The sequence below is a fragment of the Lagopus leucura genome, unplaced genomic scaffold (genome assembly GCF_019238085.1).
Source record: "Lagopus leucura isolate 7727_CA_CO unplaced genomic scaffold, USGS_WTPT01 Super-Scaffold_100157, whole genome shotgun sequence".
In the NCBI taxonomy this organism is placed as follows: Eukaryota; Metazoa; Chordata; class Aves; order Galliformes; family Phasianidae; genus Lagopus; species Lagopus leucura.
The window spans coordinates 27,405,939-27,429,719 of NW_024962334.1; the positions used below are offsets into that span (position 1 = coordinate 27,405,939).

At 43.3% G+C, this 23,781-nt stretch overlaps 1 protein-coding gene across 4 annotated transcripts in view; it reads right to left on the minus strand.

The window, feature by feature from the left end:
• ASB4 (ankyrin repeat and SOCS box containing 4) overlaps positions 1-23,781 on the minus strand; it is a 30,565-nt gene that overhangs the window by 2,272 nt on the left and 4,512 nt on the right. Inside the window, exons 1-6 of one of the 4 annotated variants that reach the window (XM_042888992.1) lie at positions 16,150-16,219; positions 12,956-13,243; positions 9,564-9,863; positions 6,294-6,784; positions 4,972-5,085; positions 3,883-4,764 (exon numbers count right to left, since the gene is read on the minus strand). In XM_042888992.1, the coding sequence (XP_042744926.1) occupies positions 4,576-4,764; positions 4,972-5,085; positions 6,294-6,784; positions 9,564-9,863; positions 12,956-13,169 (1,308 nt within the window). In that variant the 5' untranslated portion in view covers positions 13,170-13,243; positions 16,150-16,219 and the 3' untranslated portion in view covers positions 3,883-4,575. Of the gene's footprint in view, positions 1-1,231; positions 4,765-4,857; positions 4,903-4,971; positions 5,086-6,293; positions 6,785-9,563; positions 9,864-12,955; positions 13,244-16,149; positions 16,220-23,781 lie in introns of those variants that run through there. The other 3 variants (XR_006181907.1, XM_042888993.1, XM_042888994.1) reach the window with 3 other exon arrangements.

Here is a 23,781-nt window from a genome sequence, read left to right on the forward strand (position 1 = left end):
AAAGAAGTGATCTTTCAAGATGGTAAGTGATTTTGAAGAAAGAAAATTTCACTAATGCCAAAATTCTTGTAGAAAGTATTGGTTTCAGCCCTGACACCCTAACTTGAGTTGAAAAGTTCTGTTCTGAATTAGAGCAAAGATTTGACTGGAATATCTCTCCAAGTCTCTTTAGATATGAAGAGTCAACTGCCTGAACTCTACAAGTACTTGAAAGGAAGTTGTAGTAAGGTGGATTTTGGCCTGTTCTCCTGTGCTATTAGCTATAGAACTAGAGGGAATGGTCTCAAGTTGCACCAGGAGAGATTCAGGTTGGATGTTAGGAAAAGCTTCTTCTCCAAAAGAGTGGTCAGGTGCTTGAATGGGCTACCCAGGGAGGTGGTGAGGTTACTTTCCTTGTAGGTATTCAAGAAACCTTTAGATGTTGTACTAAGAGACACGTTTTAATGTGGGAATATTGTAGATGGCTGGACTAGATGATCTTGGAGGTCTTTTCCAGCCTTGGTGATTCTATGAATGAACTCACATGCCAGTGCACATACAGACCATACAGTCTGCTTTCTTCTAGTCAGCAGTTTTGGTCCTAAACTTTTCAAGATGATTCAGGTAGCAGCAGCATCCTCCACACTGCCCTGGTGCCAAGGCCATGTAAGAGCATGGGAAGGGCTGCAGCCAGCTTGGCTCCTTCCCTTGCTGGCTTGTCAAGCACTGAGGACAGAAAGAGACTGAGATCCTGGTCCCAGAGCCCTATATTTACTATCTGGGCTTTGAACCTTTTCTTCTTTATAATGTAAGTTTGTCTCAGTGCACTAGAGTACTTAATGCATGCTATCAGAGGAGTGAGGGATGTGAAATTAGCACCAGTTGTGCTAAAGACCTGAGACTGACTATTGCTGCCATTCAATCAAGCAATAGACTCTTATCAGGTAGCCTGTGTTTGAAGGAGGATTTTGTACTGTTGAGTGTTGAGTATTTAAAGCAGGACTGTTGAGTATTGCTTTAAAGTATCAGTACGGAGTAATGAAATACATTCTGCTCTAGGACCATCCTATATGCAGACAGTTGTATACAAAGTCACCTCTGCAGAGAAAAACATACTTGCCTCATTTTTAAGCCTTGTGCAACTCTCAAGGTCTTGGTAGCTCTGCACACAGTGGGAGACAACAGAGAAAATAGCTTTCCCTACCATCTAGGAGCAACATTGGAAAAGTAGCCTGTCTCAAGGGTGACTCACTTGCTACATGCTGAGAAGGAACTGAGTAAGATGAGCTGCTTCCTCTTGCAATTTCCCGAGTTGCCACTTTGCAGTCTCTGGCTCCTCTCCTTGGCATGAGATGGGCATGATCAGCAGCAGTGCAGTAGAGCTTCTCTAGTCACACTGTTTCAGGCTCACTGTCCTGGTTTCTGAAGGCTGAAAAACGTGAATAGTTGTTTAAGATTTTGAATGAAAACACAGTCCTGAACACTTTTAGATTGATTTTGGTTTCACCTACATGCTTTCTCCATGGATAAATCTGTGGAGTTTTGAGTCAAGCTGGAACAAGTCAGACATCAAATAGAGAAGGTTTCAAATTATTATAAGAGCAGTATACAAAGTGAATGTCTGTGAAAAACTGGATTATGGCTCTGCACTGGCCCACAAAAACATGTGGAGTGTCTCTACGTCTATGTTCATAGATGGAATAACAAAGTACTTGGCTTAAGAACGTCTCTTCTTATGCACCTTCTAAAAATCACCAGGTTGTTTATTGACAAGTCACTAATGGAGCTGCGGGAAAGGGCTGCCAGTGGGAACAACAGTTCATTGTTTGTGCTCCTGTGTGCTTTAAATATTCTTACAGGCTGTGAAATGCAGTGAAAATTTCTCAGACATGATTACATTTTTACTGAGAAGACAAATAGCACAAATAAATAATGAAGAGAAGGGAAAGGAAGGCAAGGCAAGGCAACACCAAGCAATGCTAAAACTAATTTTCTGTTATTTTAGCTCATGATTAGGTTCAAACTTACAGCATAGGGGTTGCAGCCTGGTCTCTCTCTATTTCCATTTGCAGCCATCCAATTTGTTGCAGCTTTGGAAACATACAGGCATGATCAGAAGTTATATAACAGCATGAATCTCCAATGAATCTGCACTAAGAGTAATAAGACTGTGCACCCAGTAAATTTAGCAAATATCAGGTGCCCCCATGCCTCACTTGGGCAGCTCCATCTAGTGCACAGAAACTGGATGTATTTAGTCTTACTGTCACTGCAGTGAGATTTAAAAAGAAAGAAATGTTAAAAGGTAACAAATAATAAGGTTTGCTTACTGTTGTTCTTCTAACTCAAACAACAAAACCAATTAAAGTGCATCAATTAGTCTTTTTCTTTCTGCAGTGGGGATGTTCTCCAGTGTTTTAACAGCTTGCAAATTCCTATGACTATAATCAGCCTGATCCCACTGTGCTCTCTGTCACATCCCACAATGGCTGTAATCTGGCACCTGCTTGGGTACAAAGCTTGGAAGTGAGGCTGGGTGCCTGCAGAATGAAAATTAAGCTTGTTCAATGTGAAGAGGGAGGATCAGGGGGAATTTAGGAACAGTGGTGACAGTCTTTTTTCTTCTCTCTCAGCAAGAGAGTCCTCACTACGACAGGTCAAAAACAGTGCTATTGTTCTGCCTTAAACCTCCCTCTTCCAGATGCAGAATATCACATCCTGAAGCCACCAGCATGAGTATGCCTGCAAAGTAAAACCAGGCACCTCCATCTGCCTTTTCTGGAGGGTGCAGCTAGTCCTGCTGTCAGACTGTTCAGAAAGAAACAAATATTTTCTTGCCTTGTCCAGCTGGCAAGTCCTTTTCCCTATTCCTGACTTACACAGATGCATTGCTTAGAAAAGCAGTGGCTTTATATTATGTAGGCTTTCCCAGTCCCTCAAAATTCACTTTAGAAACCTTTCATCATTTTAGTAAAGTACAGGGCTTGATTGGCAGAGGGACACGGTGTGGTGATGGCACTCAGCAGGTCAGGTTGGTGGCTGGACTTGATGATCTTGAAGGTCTTTTCCAACCTGTGCGGTCCTATGACTCTCCAGTGACTGTGGGACTGCCTTTGATATAGATGTAACACTTGTTAGGCCTGTTACTAATAGTAAGAGCTCTTATCGCTGTGCTTTCTGTCAGCAAAGTGATTTATAATACTAAATATTCTGTGCATCTCTTTGGGTGCTGTTCTTGATACCTTGCAAAGCACAGAGACACTGAACAGCTTGGCTGCTCCTGTACAGGTGGGAAAAGCCCAGCAAGATATGGGATCTCTTGCAGAGAGTTAATAATGATAGTAAGGAACCACTGCATCAGCCAAAGATGCAGTGAGAAGTCAGGGGCTGCTGGCTTCTGATGATGGGCCCAGCTCACCTCCCTTCTATCAGAGCCGAGAGTTATCGGAGTCTAAATGAAGAACAGTGCAAATGGACTGCATAAAACTAAAAAAAAAGGGAGTAAAAATGGCTTTTATCAATAGGTCAAATTATACATTGCTGTTGCTGCAGGATACCTACAGTGCACCATGCATTTCTTCCCCTGCACTGGAGACAATGGCTCTGCCAGGACAAACTGTTTTGTGGGAAACAGCATCAGCACGTTCAAAGGCACCAAGCAGCTGACAAGTCTGAAACAGCTCAGCCCAGTTTCCTGAATGTGAAAACACCTTTCAGTTAAGGTGGAATTCTTTTCACCTGTACTTAGCTGCTCAAAAATGAGCTATCTAGTCCACATTAATAGGTTAGTATCCTTTTGTAACCAATGGACAGAAATTCTCGTATTCTTCACAGATCCCACCCACAACCATCCTGAAGAATGTGTGTATGTGAGTGAGCTGACACAGGTAAGTCCAGGGCATCTGCCTTTTCCACACCAGGCTGTGAATTTAATGCAGGTCACGATGAGAGTGGAAACAGAGACAGCATCTTCTAAAAGCTACCAAAGCAAGGCATGAACAAGAACACACAGAATTGTCAGTGCTGCAGATTTCAGTCCCGTTCCTATACTAGGATGGATAATGGAAAAAAATACTGCAATTAAAAAGAATAGTATTATGACAAAACTTTAAGGTACAGACAGCTGTAGTGAACAACATATTAATCCCAAATTCAGTACTGATCCATAGGAAACTACTGCAATCCTGACTGTGGTCATGATACAAATCAGTTTGCCCATTTCTTTCTGGGAAAGCATTCCAATGACTAATGAACACACTACTTTTTGACAGTATCCTCTTACTCCTAAAATGACAGCTAAAGAAAACTGCTGTGAAACAGTACAAAGGGCTGCTCAGATTGAATCTAACCATATCACACAGTGGAATAAATACTGATAGAAATGGAAGCATCATTGCTTGGGTTGTTTATGCTAGGCTCAACAAAGCATTGAGGGATGTGTTCATTTGGTTGTGCCTTTCCAACTCTGCTTCTCCAAGGAGGCTCTGAGGAGGGCCAGTGAATGCCAGCCAGCCCTCAGGCCACACAGAAGTGAAGGTTTGTGTGAGCACAGGGCCTGCAACTCCATGAAGATGCAGGCAGCAGCAGGGCACTGGCTCAGTAGATTATTCCTTCTGGTTCCAGCAGCAAGTACTTCTTCATGGACAGTGGGATGGAGAGCAAAGGGACGCCTCGGTGGCATCGTTCTGACAGTGTCATCCGAATAGCACATCTGCATAAGTGCATGAGGGACCGTGGTGAATTGCTGCACACATTGAATAAGGAGTCGTAGAAATCCTGGTGCCGCTGTAAAACGCAAAACAAAATGAGTGGTTCAGGGCACTGAGCTTCTCTCCACCTCCCAACACACAGATCTAACCAGGAGGGAAAAGCCCATAGAGCTGCCCTGGTATGTTACTCACCTTCAAAAGCATACTCATTTTCCTGTGGCCAGATAAGGATAATAAATATCAAGCTTGGATTTTACTCCTTTGCAACCCAGTAAGAGCTTACCTCAAAGACATCATCAGGTATGGCCGCTTTCCACTTTGATGTTGATTTGATGTGTTCATAGGTGTTGACAACCACCTCCACAGCCCTGGGGTAGGAATGACAGGCTTGCAGCACCTGTAGGCAGGATGTACAGGGATCATAAGTACCACCAAGAACCTGGGGCCAGCCTGTCTGCTTGGCGAGAAGAGCATAAGGACACACTAAAATGTACACATTTAAAACATAGGATAGGATGCAGTTGGTGCTGGAAAAGACAATCCCATCTTCACTGCTTTGTTCTCACTCACATTCACGGAGTAATGCTTTGCATTCACACCATACTATGTACAATTTTGACATACACCATAGGCAGACTTTCACAAACAAAGCTGTAGAGCATCCCCCTGGGTTAAACATCATGCTGCATATTGTACAGATAGCAAATTATAGATTGGATCTGTGCCCCACTCCATGCAATAGGGGAAAGATGGAGGCAGGAAATGGAGACCCCAAGTCTGGCTCTCAAGCAGACTGTAGAAAAATTTTGCTACAGAACCAGGGCATCTCAGTCTAGGCTCAGGAGGGTACAGCCAAAGTTTTGGCAGTTTTTCAAAGATTTCTGATTGCTTGGCTTGTTGAAATGTTGTGCATACAATGGAGGAGAAGCACAGTTATGCTCAGGGCAGAGATGAGAGAATGAGTCCTGACCACAGCAAGCTTACTTTGTTGCTTCATGTAAGAAATTACAGTGCTTTGGGTATTGAAGACCTTTAGAAATTCTTTGGGAGGGATCCTGCAATTATTGTTTCTTTTCCTATCAGCTATGAGCTCAGATTTGGAAATTCCCCTTAATTTTTCTCATTCCCAGGAATAAGCCAAAACATCACTGAGATCCATCTCAGTTTGAATGGATTTGTATTTTTAAAGGTCAGAATGGACAAAATGAACTGTCTTATCTTTTTTCCAGTCTTTGATAGAGGCAACAAAATATACATTTCCTACAACCCAGTTAAGTATATTTGGAGCAAGGTTTGATGAAAGCATGTCGATTTTCTGAAATGGTAACGTCAATCAGTTCTGAAAAATTGAGCCAACATTTAGACTTTGTATTTTCGGACTGATTGGGAATGAAAATTGGATCTGCATCAAGTTTCTGTCATTAACAATGATACCAGTCTTACAACAGGTCATCTCACAAGATTTTGGGAATTCTGGGACTATAGTTCATAGGACTCCTGCAAATCCCAATATTATCAGACTCTGAGGTTTGGCTCTCTCATCTCTCTCCTGTTCAAGTCATCCTCTCTCTCCATCTCTTTGCTCTGTACAAAACCATCTTTAACCTTGTGAAACTGCAGGGGATATATCCTGGCTGCTCCATGATTCAGTAGCAGCTGGTAGCAGACATCAGGCTGGGCAGCTGGCCTCACAGATGTCACTTTTATGATATACTGTAGGGGTGCACAGCCATTGACATCCATGATGTTGGCTTCTGCTCCTGCTTCCAGCAGCATGTGAAGCAGTACATGATCACAGTTCCAGGCAGCTTTGTGGAGTGGAGATTTGAAGTCCTCATCACGAGTGTTCACTTCAGCTTTGTAGTCTAAGAGCATCCGGCAGATGAGGTGGTGGTCGGGGCTGTATGTCTGGTCCTTGTAGTGAAGGGCCCAGTAGACTGCACAAGCCAGGGGGGTCTCCATGTGGGCATTGAGAGCATCGACCTGCGCCCCTTGTTCCACATAGAAAGCCACGAGCTCGGGGATACCCAAACGCGCAACAGTGTGCAGAGGGGTCTCCTCATCTTGGTTGTTGGTTTTTATGTTCACGTTGGCTCCTGACAAGGAAAGATTATGGGAAACAGTCAAGGCAACAAAATCCTGGTTCAGACACCTCTGTGCTAGAGCTGTGCTACCCAAGGAGATGGTGCGGATGGACATTTATCTTGAAAGATGCTTGTAGTAATGAAAATAGTAAGAGATGTGGATTCTGCATTTCTTAGGCCTCTGGGAAACCCTTAAAAACTTCAGATTCTTGGATCCCTTTCCCAGTGTCATAGATTGACCCTGAGCTGATAGAACACCTTACCTAAACATAGTTTTGGAGCAGCATTCAGGTTCAAATCTATTTCTAAAGTGCTTTCTGCTATAAAGAACCAGGGGGAAAATGAGATCACTACTCCTACTCCATAAATGATATTTGAAAAAGGAAGGAAGGGAGGAAGGCAGGGAGGGATTCCCTATCTGAGGGTCTAGTCCTGTTTCTGAGCTGCTAACAAGGCTCAGGTTGGATATTAGAAAAGATTTTTGTGGAAGAGTGATGGTACATTGGCACAGGTTGCCCAGGGAGGTTGTGAAGACACTGTCCCTTGAGGTGATCAAGAAGTGTGTGAATGTGGCACTGAGGGCCACGGTCAGTGGGCATGGTGGGGTGGGTTGGGGTTGGACTAGATGATCTTAGTGGTCTTTTCCAGCCTTAATGATTCTTCGACTCCACAGTGTAACAAGTCTGCTTGCACCGAATTTATACCCCTGTTGCTGAAGCAACATCGCCATCTGCTGCTCAACACGAGAGCTGCCGCAGGACAGACGGACGAACAGGCCTGGGCCTCGAGCTGCAGTTGGCGAGGTTTCCGCCGAAGCAGCGCAGGCCTCTGGGCTCCCGCCCGCTCGGCAGGACGTTCCCTCGTCCCTTCCAGCTATCAGCAATTTGCTCTAAAGGAATGCAAATTACTGAGGGAAAGAATACTGAACACTGCTTATTAGAACAGAGGAAAGGTTGGCAAGACCCCATTCCCTGGAGCAAAGAAAAACTGCAGTATGAAACATATATTTGTAGTGTACACATTGTGTGTATACATACTGCTACGTATCAGGGTACAGCAGAGCCAGCAGGCTGGGGAGGGCAGAGGGTTGTTCCAGTGGTGGAAGGTGTGGAAGTCAGTGCTGGCAGCTGGGTGGCCGAGAGCTGCTCCTCGAACCCTGAGCTTTGGCGAGCAGTTGATGAAGCGCTCATGCAAGAGCAAAAGCAAGCTGTGTGGCCGCTCCTCTCCAGCCAAGCAGCCCTTACATGGCCAAACTACACTAAGACTGAGGAGTAATGACTGAGAGGGAGACAGAGGAGTCAGAAATTACTGCTGGGCTGCGTGCTAATCCCTTTAAACCCAGCTGGGTGTTACTCACGTTACATGTCCGTGAGTGTATCAGCAACATAAGCTCGGAGGTGGTAAACAAATCTGGGAAGAGCTCTGCCTGGCTGGCTGGTTGCCCAAGCCAGAAAGGGCTGAACTGCCTTTGCCTGAACTGACCTGGTGTGATACCACCGCGTGCAGACGGTGGGATGGGAGATACCTCTGGAAACCTCAGCTCAGGGCATCAGCAAACACCTGCTGACAGCTTTTGGGTGGTGCTGCATGCACACACCTGCCACGATTTGCTCCAGACTGTGCCCATTTTTGTTTGCCTGCTTTTAGCTCACATAGAAATTCAAGTTTACAGAGCGCTTAGGAAAAGAGGGTGGCTTGCAAAGCACTGTTATTTGCTTGCTGATAGGTGGGTGGAGAAAGCCTGTAGAACACATCCTTTCATTTGCTGCATTTTGTAACAGTACATTCGACTTTTAAGCTTTTCCATGGTAGCAAAAGCAGCTCCTGCTGTCAGGCCTTTTTGCTTTGGGCAGGATATAACTGGCAGCATTTATTTTCCTTTCTAACAAACAAAATAATATATATATTCTCAGCAGAAGTAATGCAATGTGGTTATTCATTTGTGGTTTCAAATCCCCTTGCCCACAAATCATACTTGGTCTCTGCATCTCAAGACAAGCTTTCAATAACAACATATGTAGCAAAAAGCTAAAGGTATTTGTGTTTGTTGTGTCACAGTGTGACAAATAAGGGAATCTGTCTATTTGTAACTCAGGACTCGGAGCTGCCTGACTTTGCTATACCCTTTATATCTGTCTTTAAAAGCCCAGAGTCAGCTTCCTTGTGTTAAGGACACAGTAGAAGGGACATCAATATATTTATCTGTGAATTGCATCTATTCATAGCTTCATTTGCTACAGCCAATCAGAGATACAACATATCTAGCTTCAGGAAAACAAAATCTTATATAATAGCCGTTTTCCCATATATCCTACAGAGATGTGAGAATTTGACTGCTGGCAAACTAAGAGACAGTATGAAAAACTACACTTCTTTTGTCAGGGCTAGGTCTTAAAACACAAGTGGGTGAAAGAATTTATGGAGAACAAGGAAATTTCTTTTGGAAGAAAGAAGAAGCTAGGGGTGCACTTTAATGTGAGAGCCTTTCAGTAGTAAATTTAGATGAGAAAGACAGAAAAAAAAAGTAGAGAAAAAGAATTCCCTGGTTCAGAGGAGCTCTGCTGCTGGGGACTGATCAGGCAGTGGGCTGGAATGGGAACCAATCCTGGAGCAAGGGCTGGTGGCCATGGACAGGGAGGGAGAGAAGAAACTTCAGCTGGTCAAAGAGATGGGGAAAAGGAGTCAGAGATGAACAGGCAAGTCAGCTGTGGGTGGGAAGGATAAATATACAAGGACTTGGAAACTTGCTTCCTAGGAAAGACCACAGAAACCATCCAGAACTTTCCCTTACCTCTCCAAATCAGCTGCTGGGCACAAGGAATGGAGGTTAGTGTTGTACAGAAGTGCAAGGGCGCCTGCCCACTCATTGAAAAGCAGTTCAGCTTGGCCCCATGATTGCAGAGGATCTTGAGACACTCAACATTTGCTGTTTCACACGCTATGTGGATTGCAGCTTTCCCATTGGGCCGGCAGTTGATCGTAGCTTTGTGATTGAGCAGGACTGAAAGACTCTCCAGATGCCCATACATGACAGCCAGATGAAGTCCAGTTGCCCAGGATATTTTTAATTTGTAACTAGGCAGCCAGTATCCTGTACAAAACAGAGAAGTGTTACCATCCTTGGCTAAGATTTTCCTTTGCATTATCCATCTACTGAGAATAATTGAGGAGGAAGATCGGAGCTTTGGTTTAATTTGCTGTAATTTTACCAGCTAGAGTTCAGTGCACACAAAGTTCTCTCAAGCATAACTTCACTTTCATTAGGTACTTCCACTGTGTGTGCTGAATAGTCTGCCTTTTGGAGTGATAATTCCCATGTAGATGTACTGAAGGCAGCTTTTGTTTTTCTAGTGACCTCTGTAGACTGAATAATAACCTTTAAAAAAAGCTCAGAGCATTTGAAATACCATCACCCAAAAAATATGTTGGAAACGGACTCTTCAATCTGCCAACAGCTGAACAAAGGTGGTATTGGAATAAGAATGTTGAATCTGCTTAGGGCTGTGACTCAATGAATAGCTCATCCTGCTGTTTCTGCATGGGACACTGCAAGAGCACATGTTCAGGGAGCTGGATTTGTACTCCCAGTGATGCACTGCATGAAGATGATCTCCAACAATGTGGCAATGTGGCAAAGTGTCCCTGCCCTTCTGCCAGCTATTGCCCATGAGGGGCATGGAGTGAGGAGTTCTGATGCTGGTGTGATTTAGGTGAAAGAGCCAAATGGAAGCAGAGGCAGTTCAGCATGAAATTTGGCTCCAAAATGTTCAGATTTTTGTCTGAAAACTTCACAGTATTCTTACAAACCTGTGTAAGTACACTTAGAAACATGTGTAAGATCAAAGAACACTTTAATATTTGTTCCCAAGATACTTCTACATGTTCCATGACTGCATAGAGACAGTCTTTGAAATGATTACTATGATCAGTTGCTTTAAAAAAGAAAACTATGATAGTACTGCAGAAGGTCAGGAGAAGACTAAAACTTCATTTTTATCCTTTTCTATATTCATTTTTGAAGTATAGCAGCTGCTTTTTAGCTAGTATGTGCCTATAAAATGTTGTTGGTTTAATTTATCTCCTCGGGCAAGTTTCTGGTAAACATTGTTATTATTTAAAGTACTTTAAATAATAATTTAAAGTAAAGAGAGTACTACAGATGTGTAATGAGGCCAAATTAATTCAGACCTTAATTTTTGAGTCTTGAGCTCCATATTTTCCACTTTCATTTCAGACAGATACATCTACAGTTTCATGTGCACTATATTAGATAGGAAGAGAGATGGAGAGAGGAAAGAGGTAGACAGAAACAAACTGCTGTTGGCAGAGAGAAAAACTTTTTCATCATATGCCCCCAAGCTTGGTGCAAAGTAGGTGTGCTATATCCCAGAGTCTACGCACACAGCATAGCAAGTTTCTTAAGTCATTTCCCCACCTAGATTCACATTTTGCTTTTCTCCTTGTAACCAACCTGATCCTACACTGAGTTCAGCCTGGGGGGGCCAAAAATATACATATGTGAGCCATAAATGATGTATGTATGTACAATATGTAATGGTAGGAAAGTGATCCTTAAAAGCTAAGTTATCCCATCACACAGCCTTAGTTTTCCTATCTGAGATCCCCCTTTATCTCCTTTGTGCTGTTGTGAGTGAGTGGTGCACACTCCACACCAGACATCCTGAAGGAGCATCTCCTATGTCCTCTGCCCAGAACCACAGACATCCCTGATCCCAAAGGGATGAGACCTGGCACTGGGCAGGCAGCTGGAACAGCCCATATGGGGGCGTCTTTCAACTCACCTATTTGTTGGGGTGAAAAGAAGCCATAGTCTCCAAAAGGGGGGCCTTTTGTAAGAGAGATAGCAAAGCCCCTCTGCCACTGGTGGCTTCTTTCCCCTTTGTATCTTGGGGCTGTGGCAAAGCTCAAACTGTTTGAATGCTTAACAGCATTCGCTCCTCAGGGAAATCCTCCTCCCAGAAAACAAAATTTGCATGATAGCTGATGGAGCGCCTTCTGCAGATACACTGCTGTGATTTAGGCCATGGGGTACATTTATCCCTTACCATTTGAAAAAAGGAGAGACTTGTCCAAAAGAGAGGTTAGTACTTCTTGCTGAAATATCCACAATTAAAAATTCAAGCATTACTTCTGTAGTTTCAAACCACAACCAAAATGCATTTTAGCCAGCTGAGGACAGAAGAAAATGTATTTTAAGGTACATTCATCATTGTGTGGGTTAGTTCAGATGCTGTCCCCAGGGGAACTCCTGGCTGAATCATCCTCACCCTTATGTGATCAAAAGAGCAGAGACTGATCATTAAATATCAGGTAAACACAGGAAAAGAGAAGAGGAGGGATGTTGTCCCTCTGTTATGTCACAGAAAAAAAAAAGGATATTTGCCGTGCTGCCAAGACTGGTATTCATCTCCATGCACATTTAGCTTCTGGCAAAAGCTGGTCATTACTGTCTTCCAGATACCCATGAGGAGTGTTTTCATCAAGTAGGTAACAAAGTACGTTGATTTTAGCAGAAAGCAGATTTGTTTCATTGTTTTAAATTATAAGTTTCCGGAAATTCTGTATCTGACAGCTGGTTTGGACTTGGTAAATTCCAAACCTGGTGGGAAGTCTTGCCTGGTTATGTTGTTTCTCCAGATGACTCCTCTGGTTTGATGAACTAGCACATCTTTGCTTTCTGTGAGCTTGAAAAATACAGCTTCTCCCCAGCAGCAACATTCAAGCCCACAGGATTTCTTTAGATCCCCTAAGCTAAGCAGAATTCCTTGCACTATTGAAAATTGAAAAAGGAAGAGATTAAATATTTTGTGTTTCTAAATGTTCTGTTAATGTGATGGAGAACATGCAAGAAATTTGTATACTTCACTTCATGGGCCTGTGCTGGGCTTTGCACTCAAATCCTCTGCGAGGAAATAGCAAAGGTCTCCTCTTTGCAGGGCTCTGGGAGGTGCAGAGCCTGGTGCTGCTCTCTGGCCTGCCCTCCGCCAAGGCCGGCAGCACAGCTAAGCTCTCCTCCGGCAGTGGTGTGGCCACATGAGCCTCCTGATACCGCTCCCTGTGAGCCACATCATGCTGCAGCTTTAGAAGGGACACAAGGCCACAGTTTCTGGAAAACTCCACAAGCCCACCTACTTCCTGTCCTGTCAATGCTGTCACATTTACCTTGTTTGTAGGATGCCAGAATCAGATTCTCATCTTCCACTTCAAACACCGTGTCCACATCTATTTTCTTTTGGTTCAAGAGCTCTTCCAGTGTTTCATAGTCATTGGACTTCAGGGCTTCCAGAAAGTTCTTTTTCACTAATTTTGCAGCTTCAGCTCGAGTCATTTTCCCCTGAGTATTCTCTCCTTTTTCATACGCCTCCTCCACCTCCATTTCCAAACGTATCTGTTTGTGCTGTGAAGAGGGGTACACTGAGGTCCCTATAGTGCGGTTACATGCTGAAGTTCCTGAAGACCAGAAGGTAATTTTATCACTTGGTCATGCTGATCTGCTTGTTCTATTTATATGAAGAGCATTTCAGGCATCAAAATACCACTCTTAGATATCACCACACTCTTTTTATGAAAGTGAGGACAGACTTACTAGCAATAACATCAGAAAAAACAATTTCTCTACAGGTTTTATACACATTAAGCTTCATTAACCACATGGTTAACCTCTGCTCCTGCCATGTTATATTAAATGACATTAGTCCTGGGTGCTGTTTCTCAGCAGGAGAAATACACATTTCCTTTCATAGTTACTACTGGTGACTTACTGATGGCAGTAGGATGTGATGCTCTCACTGCTTTCTAACGCATTTCAGAAAGAAAAAATCACTTCCCAAGGCACCCTTCCTGTGGGAGCATCTTGCTTTTCTCAGGACAGCACTGGTCCTGTTGGTCCTGCTTCCATTTCTCTGGCCATAAGACCGGGCCTCTACTAGAGCCCCCAGTATGCAGGGCTCACAGCTGCCCTAGTATGTAAAGCCTTGAGCATGGCTGTGTTGATCCAGCCCGGTCCCCTCTATAATGTCCTGAGCAGCAGGAGTGCCTCAGTTTGCTCAGAGACCATAGCAGTGGCAGGTGAAAGTGCCCCCAGAAGGAGAAATACTGCAGAGGTGTATGATTGCAGGATGGGATGGGGTCAAACACCCCATCAAACACCACAGAGCCTTTCTGCAAATGAACTTGTGCAAGCTGAAGAGGCCGCACAGCTCTATAGACAGTTTAGTCCTCCCACCCTATATACATTTAAATACTCTGTATCCCCCAGCCACTCCACCCTCTGTCTCACAATCCCAGCAACCACTGAACACTTCCTCCCTTTATTTTCTAATTGTGCCAGCCCTGTCCCTGTGTCACCACCGGTCTGTGTCGATGCAAACCCATGACTCAGCCAACATGAGCTGTTACGAGGCCTCATGTAGAAGTGGCTCACATACGCATCTGCTTGGGCCATGTGGTGGGATCATAACTAGCAGAATGATCTTCGTACTTGATTTAAACAACCCAGCTGGGCAGACTGCACACAGTCATGAAAAAGAAATCTTTGTGTCTACTTTTCCTGTGACTTTGGCTTCCAAGCAGACTGATGGAGACATGAAATCTGGATAATGCTCTAAGTCAGGGCAGCCTCTGTATAGGTGTTCCAGGGGCTGGGGTCTTCAGACAGCTCCATGAGCACCTGCAGCATCCCTGATCATGGGATGCTCACTAGCTCTCTCCTACAGCCAGTGCTCACCAGAGATATTACAGGACAGCAGTTCATGAGGAACTGAGAAATCTGTGAGTCTATATATAAAAAATACTTTGTATTTAGTATTCTGTAAGTATTACACTCAGGCTTGTAATAAAGAAAATGGAAGGAAAATGTCTTGCCTCAGTGCTATAGGCTGCATGCCACTTGTCTGTGTCTTTCTGGGCTTACTTAAGTAAGGGTCAGCATCACGCTTGCCGTATGATTACACTCCCTCCTGTCCCCCTCTTACTTTGCTCTTCTCAGCAGATAACTCCACCCCATGTTTTAAGAAAAGTGTTAATGCTTGTCTGGCATGATCAGAGGGACAAATGTGAACCCAGATCCTATGGACTTCTTGTTACTCACACTATTTTATTTTTTAAACCACTATGTTCCTGAGAAGTCTTGGATGCACAAAGCACTGATACATAGTTGACCTCAGTTACACTTTTCGGTTTGAAATGGACTAGTTTTTAATCTGCCTACCATGAGCAGCATTAGATGTCACGAGAACATTCATTCCAGCCACATTCCAGCCACATTCCAGCCAGCAGAAAAGATCATGCAGTGCATCTCCATGCAGCTCTGACACCTGAAGGCTGAGATGCACAAGCTGCACATCTGCTGGCCCACTGTGCTTGCTCTTGGTTGATAACCAAGGTGAAGTAATTTGTGAGAGCTAGGCCCGCAACGAAAGAGAAAGCTGATTACAATCAGCTCTCATTTGTCATGGCCCACGAGGATGCACAGGGAGTGCACCTCAGATGCACTACTATTTGCTCATCTTTAGTATCTGGTATGGCCATGCTCTGATTCTCATAAAAATCTCAAGACAAATGAGTTTAAAATAGAGAAAGGAAACAATGATATATATCTATTGCCATTATATCTATGGCTCTCCTATAAGCATTTTAATCTAACCTTGAATATCTATTTGTATAAGTCCACTAGTGATTTCAGTACAATTACATATGAGAATAAGTAACTGGTTTGGTAATTTAGACTGACAAATAATAACAAAAGACCAGATGAACTTTCTAATGGAAGAAACAAATAATATTATTTCATCAAAGTGTATTAAAGTTACATTTAAGACTACGTAAATACGGCAAGCCATTGGTGGGGCTAAGAGACCAATTTTTATGATGTATCTCTATTTCCGCTGTACACGATTTCCTGCAGATTTCTCGCCAGCATGCCACAAGGTGGCAGTTTGATTTTGAAATTTAAAACTGATGCTGTTCAAGCTCCTGGGCTGCCAAATACTCTGAACATCTCACAGCGAAACAATGGCTCATCACTTGTTTAATATAAATAACGGTACCAGCATTAATTTTATTTATAGGTTAGAGCTGAGGCTGCTGTGACGGCACTGTGCAGACGCACACACTACATCCACTAAGAAACATGGTTGATGTATTTAGAATCAGTGATATGACACAGCTAACGCGGATGTGCATTTTCAGAGGGAAGACAGCTCCCACCCCCCATCTCCCAGGCCTTCCTTCAGCAACATGGAGTCACCCAGCACCCCTCCTCACAGGACAAACCACAGGCTTACAGACGCCTGCATCTCATTGGGCTGGCTGGGTCTGCACCTCCTATGTGACTACAGCAGGGCAGAAGAACTCACTGTGAAGGGGTGCCACAAGGAGAAGGGAAGGCCATCCTTTTGGGGTATACTTCAGGCAATGTGAGTGCCATCACTGACTGCAGATGGGCTGCTGAGGCCCCTCTTTGTCCAATAGGGTGGGTTATTGCAGGCTTGCCCAAAGTCCACTGAAGTCAAGGGAAATATTTACACTGGTCTCAGTGGGCCACGTGTTCGATTAGGCTGGGCACCGAGCAGCACTGCTGAGCCAGGGAAACCTGCCCAAAGGGGAGGGCATGAGGAGCATCAGGATGATATGAGAAGAGCTTAAATGAAAGCCAGCGATGCAGTAATAAAAAACAAAGATAGATTTAAGGAGAAAGCATACTGGCAGGCTGTGTGAAGTGTGTCTCCTGAGGAGGCTGGGGGAGCCAGGCCCCTTGCTGCAGAGGTTGCAGAGCAGCAATGGGCTGCAGCCACAAAACTCACACCTCCCAGCAGTACTGGGAATGACCCTGATTGTGGAGATCTGTAGGTCAAGATCAACATCCCGAACCCAATGCTGAGGCAGGCAGACAGCCAGCAAAAGGAAAAAAGCTCTACAAGAATGGCTGTGATGCAAGTGGAGGAGTCATTCTCAGCTGCAATACAGCTGAACCAGGCAGATCCCATTGCCGGTCAGTGGCGGTGCCAGAGGGAACCATGGAACACAGCATGCAGCCTGCAGCTCTGAGCCTGGCAGCAGAGTGTGAGCTGGTGAGACTTCAGCTCTGCCCTTCCCCCAGCAGGTTGCTGGCTAAAGCGGGTTACTTAAGCAGGAATAATACAGCCTCCACGTGACACGGTCTGCACTGCTCAGAAGCCTGGCATGTTAAAGAAGGAAACGTACTGACTTTCAGGTCTGTGGCCCTGAAGCAAGAAACAGATCGTTGAGTTAATCCTATGCTTTCATCTCTTCTGAACAGTACATGTTCTCAAAAATGCTGTTGCAGAAGTGATGGCAACCCTCACCCTGCTGTGACTTACAGCACCAGGAGCATCAGGCAGACTCTGCCACTCTGCCTCCCACGCTGTCACAGGTCCCTTGTTTCTCCTTGGATGCTCAGTTCCCAAGTAGAGTTAACCACAGTCCTTTTACTCACTTGTACCACAAATCTTTTTCCAATATTCATATTGATCTTTTTTCCTCGGTATATATACTTCTGCCTGCTTTAGACAGTGTTATACTGTATGGGAACTGTTGAGTCACGGCCTGAATGACTGATTGATCACCTGAGGCAAGGACTGGGTCAGCCAGGAGCATAGGTGAAGGCAATTCAGCTGTGTGACCGGAAGGAGTGGAGCCTGGCTGCACCTCCCCTAGACCCCATTTAAGGGCTGACTGCCACTGGGGAAGGGCCTCTTTCTGGACATCCTTCCTTTTGGAGTTTTCTACTGTAAGCCTAGGACACAGGAGCGTGTTTCATTTTTTATTGTCTCTTTCCATCATGATAATCTTTCTAACCTGTAAAATGCTATCCTAACCATGTCACTCTTCTAACTGTACAGTTGTTAACTGTACATATATTTAATCAGATTTTCTTCTTCAAAAATGCTGGCTACAAAGGTTATGTAGAACTTCCTACTTTATTTCTTAGTAGAATAGGTGCAAACTGTATTCTCTAGGTGCTATTCTCTAGGTGCTTGTCTTGTGAGCTATCCTCTGAGAAAAATCCTCGCTGTAAACTCATCCCTGTGGATGGTTAACTTGAAGCCAACTATGTGTCATCATCTTGAATTCCTTCTCTTGTTTTGTGCTGAATTGTTCCAATCTTGTTCTCATTTGCTATGGATGGGGGGAAAAAAACATAATCCCAGATCCTCAGAGGCACTTAGACATCAGAATTCTGAGATATTGGCAGTCAATCTTAGGAGCAGGGAACCTTCCAGTGTATGGGCCTTCTACTTCTGTCTTCAGTAAAGCAAGTATAATTTTGAAATATGTATCAAGGGCATGCGTTATCTTAAGGGATATATATTATGAAACCAAAGATGGATGCTAGGAGTCCTGAATTTTGTTCTCACAGAGCTTCAGGACTGAAAGCTTTGTAAGAAGGGTGTAGCTCATTTTTCCATGGATTTCTTTGTGGTTTTCACGAATGCTATTTCCATCTTCAACTCCAAGGATCTGTTTTCTTTGTTTTTGCAGATTATTCCAACCTCTGCTATCAGTGTGCTTATTAGGTTGTCAAAAAGCTATAGGCTATTAGAGTTGGCTTACCTATTGGTGTTACGGTCTTAGCTGTCAAGTTTGGGATGAGACAGTAAGGAATCGTTTCTCAAAAATGACCCCTAGTATAGTTTACTTAATAGCTGTTGTCTTTCAAAAGCTGCACAAAACCCACTTCCTTTCCAAAACAATTAAGTTACATCTTTATCCACATAAAAACTTGCAGGTTCTCTTAGGTTTTAGGAGATGAATATTGTAAACATGATACGTACATATAAAATCAGATCAACGGGATTTTCAATGAATGGGGAAAAAAAACACCATACCAAGTATATTTATTGGAAAATCCTTCTTTTCTATTTTTTAGTTGTTTATTGTAGCATCTGACAATATTTAAAGCAATGGGATTTTGTAAGCAAACATACGACATAAGTCTCTTGCACTTCATTCTGATGAAAAGGGGCATGAACTACAGGCTTAAATGAAGTCTGTAGAAAGCAATACTTTAAACACAAGTGTTGCTTCACAGCAGTGAGACAAAACCAATTCATCGCATGGAGGAAGAGCCCCGCGGGCGGCTGTGTCTCCCCTGCCCTCTTTCAGGCCAGACTGTGGCTTGGCCGGGCTCCCTGCTGCTGCACTCTGACAGTTGCTGGCTGTGGGTGAGACATTCTCACCAGGCTGTTTCAGCCACTTCTGCCTTGCCTGCCAAAATCACACTTGCGCAGAGCTCAGCTGGTGTGGGCGAGATATTTCCTATATACTAGGTATGTAGCAAATAAGGTGACTGAGGTCTAAGGACAGGCAAACAGCCAAAGCGTGGAAGCATTTCCAGTTTTGCAAGCGTAGCAATGCTCTGAAACACCAGTCCTTTAGGGTCCAAACACTGAGGCATGAAGGCATATTAACACATTCAGCAGAAGCAGTAGGCTCTGAACAGCCATCAAGCATCCAGCTGTTTGCTAGTCAGAATAAGACTGTTACTACTCTGAAGGACTAAATTTGAAGTGATGTCGAAATAAAGCATGTGGAATAATCTGACAAAAGAGTGGTATGTATGAAGAAGGAAGATGAGATCTGCACTGCTGTGTTAGTGACAAACAACAAGGTTATTTGAAGTTGGGATGCAGGTAGGGACAGTGCAGGCCTGCGGTGGTTCGTAATCACCATTCACTCATATGAATGTGCCAGAGGCTTTGATGAATGTTTTCAATCTCTCCTGTTGCCTATGTTTCCCACTGTTTCATGATAAATTAGTCACTGATAAACAGTGGTTTGTTTGCTGCATTTCTAAGCAACAGAAGCTGTTAAGCTTGCTCTCTTCTAGTATTAAGATCTACCTTCCCTGAATGTGACAGACCAAATCATTAGTTAAGTAATAGGATAGAAATGTTAGCCTAAAAACATATGCATATTAAATGCTGTTTTTATTGAATAAACCTTGTTCACACTGCAGGACTTCTGGCTCTTATTGACAGGTATGAGAACTGTTCACGAATGATGCAAGGTTGGCTTAGCCTCGGCTCTGTTGTGAGAGCTGCAAAGCAAAGGGAGCAAGAATTCTTACAACGCCACTGGCCATCACAGTGGAGGCTGTATGAACAAATTCTTCTATTGCACAAAAACATCCAAATATGTTGATCCATCTTGAGTCCATTAATATGAAAGCCAGGAAAACAAAAGTAAATATTTCTCCTTTAAGTTCCCTTGATTTGCACCAGTTATTAAAAGATTTCCCGAGGAAAGAAAATAATTGTTACCATTTGCCTCTGATTGTTTGAAGCACTAACATGGTAAAACCATCCACATCTTAGAACCATTTATATTTTGATTCTTCATGTGTTGCTGTCCATAACATTATATGGAATGCCTATTGCAAAATTAAATTCACTTTAATGAGGTCTGAATACATTTACTAGACCTGCATAGCAAAATGTGCTTGCAATATTAAAAGAATTTTATTTCCATTTAGAAATCTGTTGCCATAGTGACCAATCACAATTTCCTCAGTAGCCTTGTCTAGGAATAGGATTTAGGCTTTATTTTTGCTTTGCTTTATTTTCTTTCTGCTGGCCAAGCCCTCATTTAACTATTTTTTTCATTCTTATGTTCTGTCTTTTTCTAACCAATTAAGTCAGTAGGAGATTGGATTGAGTTTAAAACAAAGGTTATGACTTTGGCCCTTCCTTTTCAATAGTTATCTGAGAACCAGAAAGACAAAATGCTGCAGTTTCTGTGATTTCTCTCATCAACAGAGCACAATAATCTAGAAAGGGTTCTGAAGTACCAAAAGCCTTGGGAGACTGGTGCCTTTTAGTATCAATATAATAGTCATGTCAGAGGTTTGGTGAATTGCATCTAAAGCTATCTAAAATTGAAAAGCACTTGGAGGACAACCTTCTATTTCAAGAAAGCACTTTATAACCAGCCATTAACAATATCAACCCACTTATCACCCAGTCACAGCCTTAATCTTGTCAATAATGTACTTCCCTTCGAGAAACAGTAACTTGAAGTGTTTTTTATATTCCTGCTTGAGATGTATCTTCTCCCAAAGAATAACAGTATGAAGGAGCCTGTGAACCACTCTATCCTCTCCTCATGAGGCTGCTGTAAGATTTTTCCCACTGCGAGAGGCAGTGGGAATGTTTCTGAGGCAATGGTATGTAGGCAGAAGAAGATGCAGAAATTCATTTTTTGCCATCACCATCTCAAGATCAGACTTCTGTGACCTTGATAAAACGTAAGGAGGCTTATGCAGCAGAACAATGCTCTTATCAGACAGGAAAGGTTTTTCCCTCCATTGCCCAAATATCTACCACGTAGTCATCTGACTCTTGTATTTGCCACATCACCTTCTGGGAGGTTGTGGAGATGTCTATAGGATGCAACTCCACCTGTCTGAAATTGTAAAAACAGATAAGACATATTCTGGGAATATTAAATTTCTTCCATGAAGTATAAGGCAAGCTGAAAACAACCTATTCCTGAAAAGGATATCTTTGCTGCAGAATGTGATATCAAATGCATGCCAGGGCCCTGAGGGCACCAATAGCCCTATCTGTCCTTCTCCCGAGGCATCCCTATCTACCCAGGCACAGGACCCCACGTCAGCCCTGGTGCTGTCAGCTCTGCCCAGTGAGACCACAGCAGAATTGGACTCCAGCTCCCCACAGCCCTATGCTGCCAAAGGCCCCACCAATGGGACCCACGGCAGGCCCATGTCCCTGTCTGTCCCCAGGGCAGTGCCCCGTGTCCAGCGCTGGGCCTGCCCCGCTGCCTGCCAGCTGCTCTACTCCTGGCCAAAGCGCTGGTGTGGCATGGGCTGCCAGGCCTCTGGTCCCTGAGGAGCACAAACCCCACGGTGACCTCACAGTGATGTAAGAACAGTCACAGGGGCCCTTTGGGTGATGAAAGAGAAAGGTCTCATCTTCAACCAGGATATGGGTTTTCTCCGATCTTCACACTCTCACAGGTGGTGCTGGAACTTGCCCGCATCAGCCTGAGGCTCTGGCTGTCATCTTGGCTCCTAATTCGCATCAGTGGCATTACTGGCTAAATGGGAAAGATCTATGTCACCTGAGTAAATTCCTTACACCAATTAATCAGGAGAGCTATCTTCACCACCAGAGTTGGTTTTATTCTGTCTAAAATTCACACAACATAATGGATGGTTTTCTCTTCTGCTTGAAGTTCAGATACACCGCAACCAAGTATCTGTGTTAGGAGATCTGAGGTACTACAGCAGGGCTGTCCTAACCTGCACAAATCCTGTGCAGATAAGCTTCTATAATGTATTAACCTTTACGGTCTGGGAGAAACTATGTGAGAGTACACCAGAAGAATAAGCAAATAATACATTATCTGGACTGTCAATGAGTAAACTAAATTAGTGGTACCTTGTAAGGGCCACATGCAATTAAATATGAGTGATGAGTACTAAAGCTAAGGCAGAAGCACGTATAATCCAAGAGAGTCTGTATAAGAGAGTAGGTAATGGCACAGAAACAAATATTCCACAACCTCCCATGTCTGTAGCATGCTTTTCTATGCGTAGAGTAAATGGAAACAACAACCTGGTAGCCTCAGTGGTTGAATCTGGAAAGGCAAGCCAACTGTGAAAGCACCCTGTCTAGCAGGGAAAGACTTAATAGCAGTAACAACTCTTGTGAGGTTAATAGCAATCTAAACAAGCTGCACTCAGCGTAACTATGTGTGTGCAAAAAGTTGATTGATACAAAGATTAGAAGAATATAATATCTCTATTTTGGTTAAGCTTTTTCACCTGCAGAAACTAGCTCTTGCCAGCTCTACAAACAAAGGAGACTGTGTGGGAAAACAGAATTAACCTTCTATTTTTCAAACAGCAGGTTCTGCTTCCCTTATATTGCAAGAAAGAACTTCAGCTGGAAATTTTTACTAGACATAGATGATGCACAACTTGATAATAGTTTTTCTAGAGATGTAGTTCTTAAAACTCACTAATGTTTTAACAGTTGTTTGTTTTTTCTCTTCATGCGCAGAACTTAGCAGAACAGCACAGGATTTTATTACTAGGAATTCCAGATACAAATGTAATATAAACACAAGTCCTATAAAAACACTGCCAAAATTCTTTGAAAAGTAAATTACAGACGTTTTTCAAATGCAGCACTTCCATCAATATTAGCTCCAGTAGTTGATTTTTAGAACATTTAATAAAATAACACAAAATAAAAGCTTCTTTACTATAAGGTCTATCATGGCCTGATGGAATTCATGTACCACTTGCTCTTGAACTGAATTAGGTCGAGAGCAGAGTCAAAGTTCACATCTGGCATCCCATTTGATGCCTTCTCAACCTGTCACTCATACTTCATGTCCTCCAGAAAAGCACAGTGCATAATGGGTGTTTTTGGACTATGCAAACACCCTGGATCTACCAAGGCCGCGTTCTTTGCTCCTTGGCACAGATTTGCAGACAAGAGGCTATGATGTAGCAACTCAGAGATTGCAGCAAGTTTTGGATAGGATCCTAGATTCCTTTTCACATTATCTCTTCACAGTTTATGCTTATAGAAGAGTAAAAGAGCTCATGAATCCACATGAATGATATCTTTATATGTATATTATGTCATTACAACAGTACGTATCTGTATGTACCCATATGCCACTATATCTGAATGAAAGTATTCTTAGAGCTAAAAAGTAAGAGAATATCAATAAATAGGCATACTGTCTTGTATTTATAGGTATCACAACAATTGTCTGCCTCTTCCAGACTTACTGGCAGTATAGCTTAGACATCTACACTCATGCATCTGAAGCAACTCCAGTAATACAAGAACACCCAGGGCTTGGAACTGTGAGACAAGGTTAAATCAATCTTTGTGGTGTTACACTGGATTAACACTGATGTAAATCTGAAAGTAGGCTTCGGTAAACACATGGGACAGTCCAGAAAGGGAGGAACCAGGTGTAGCAAT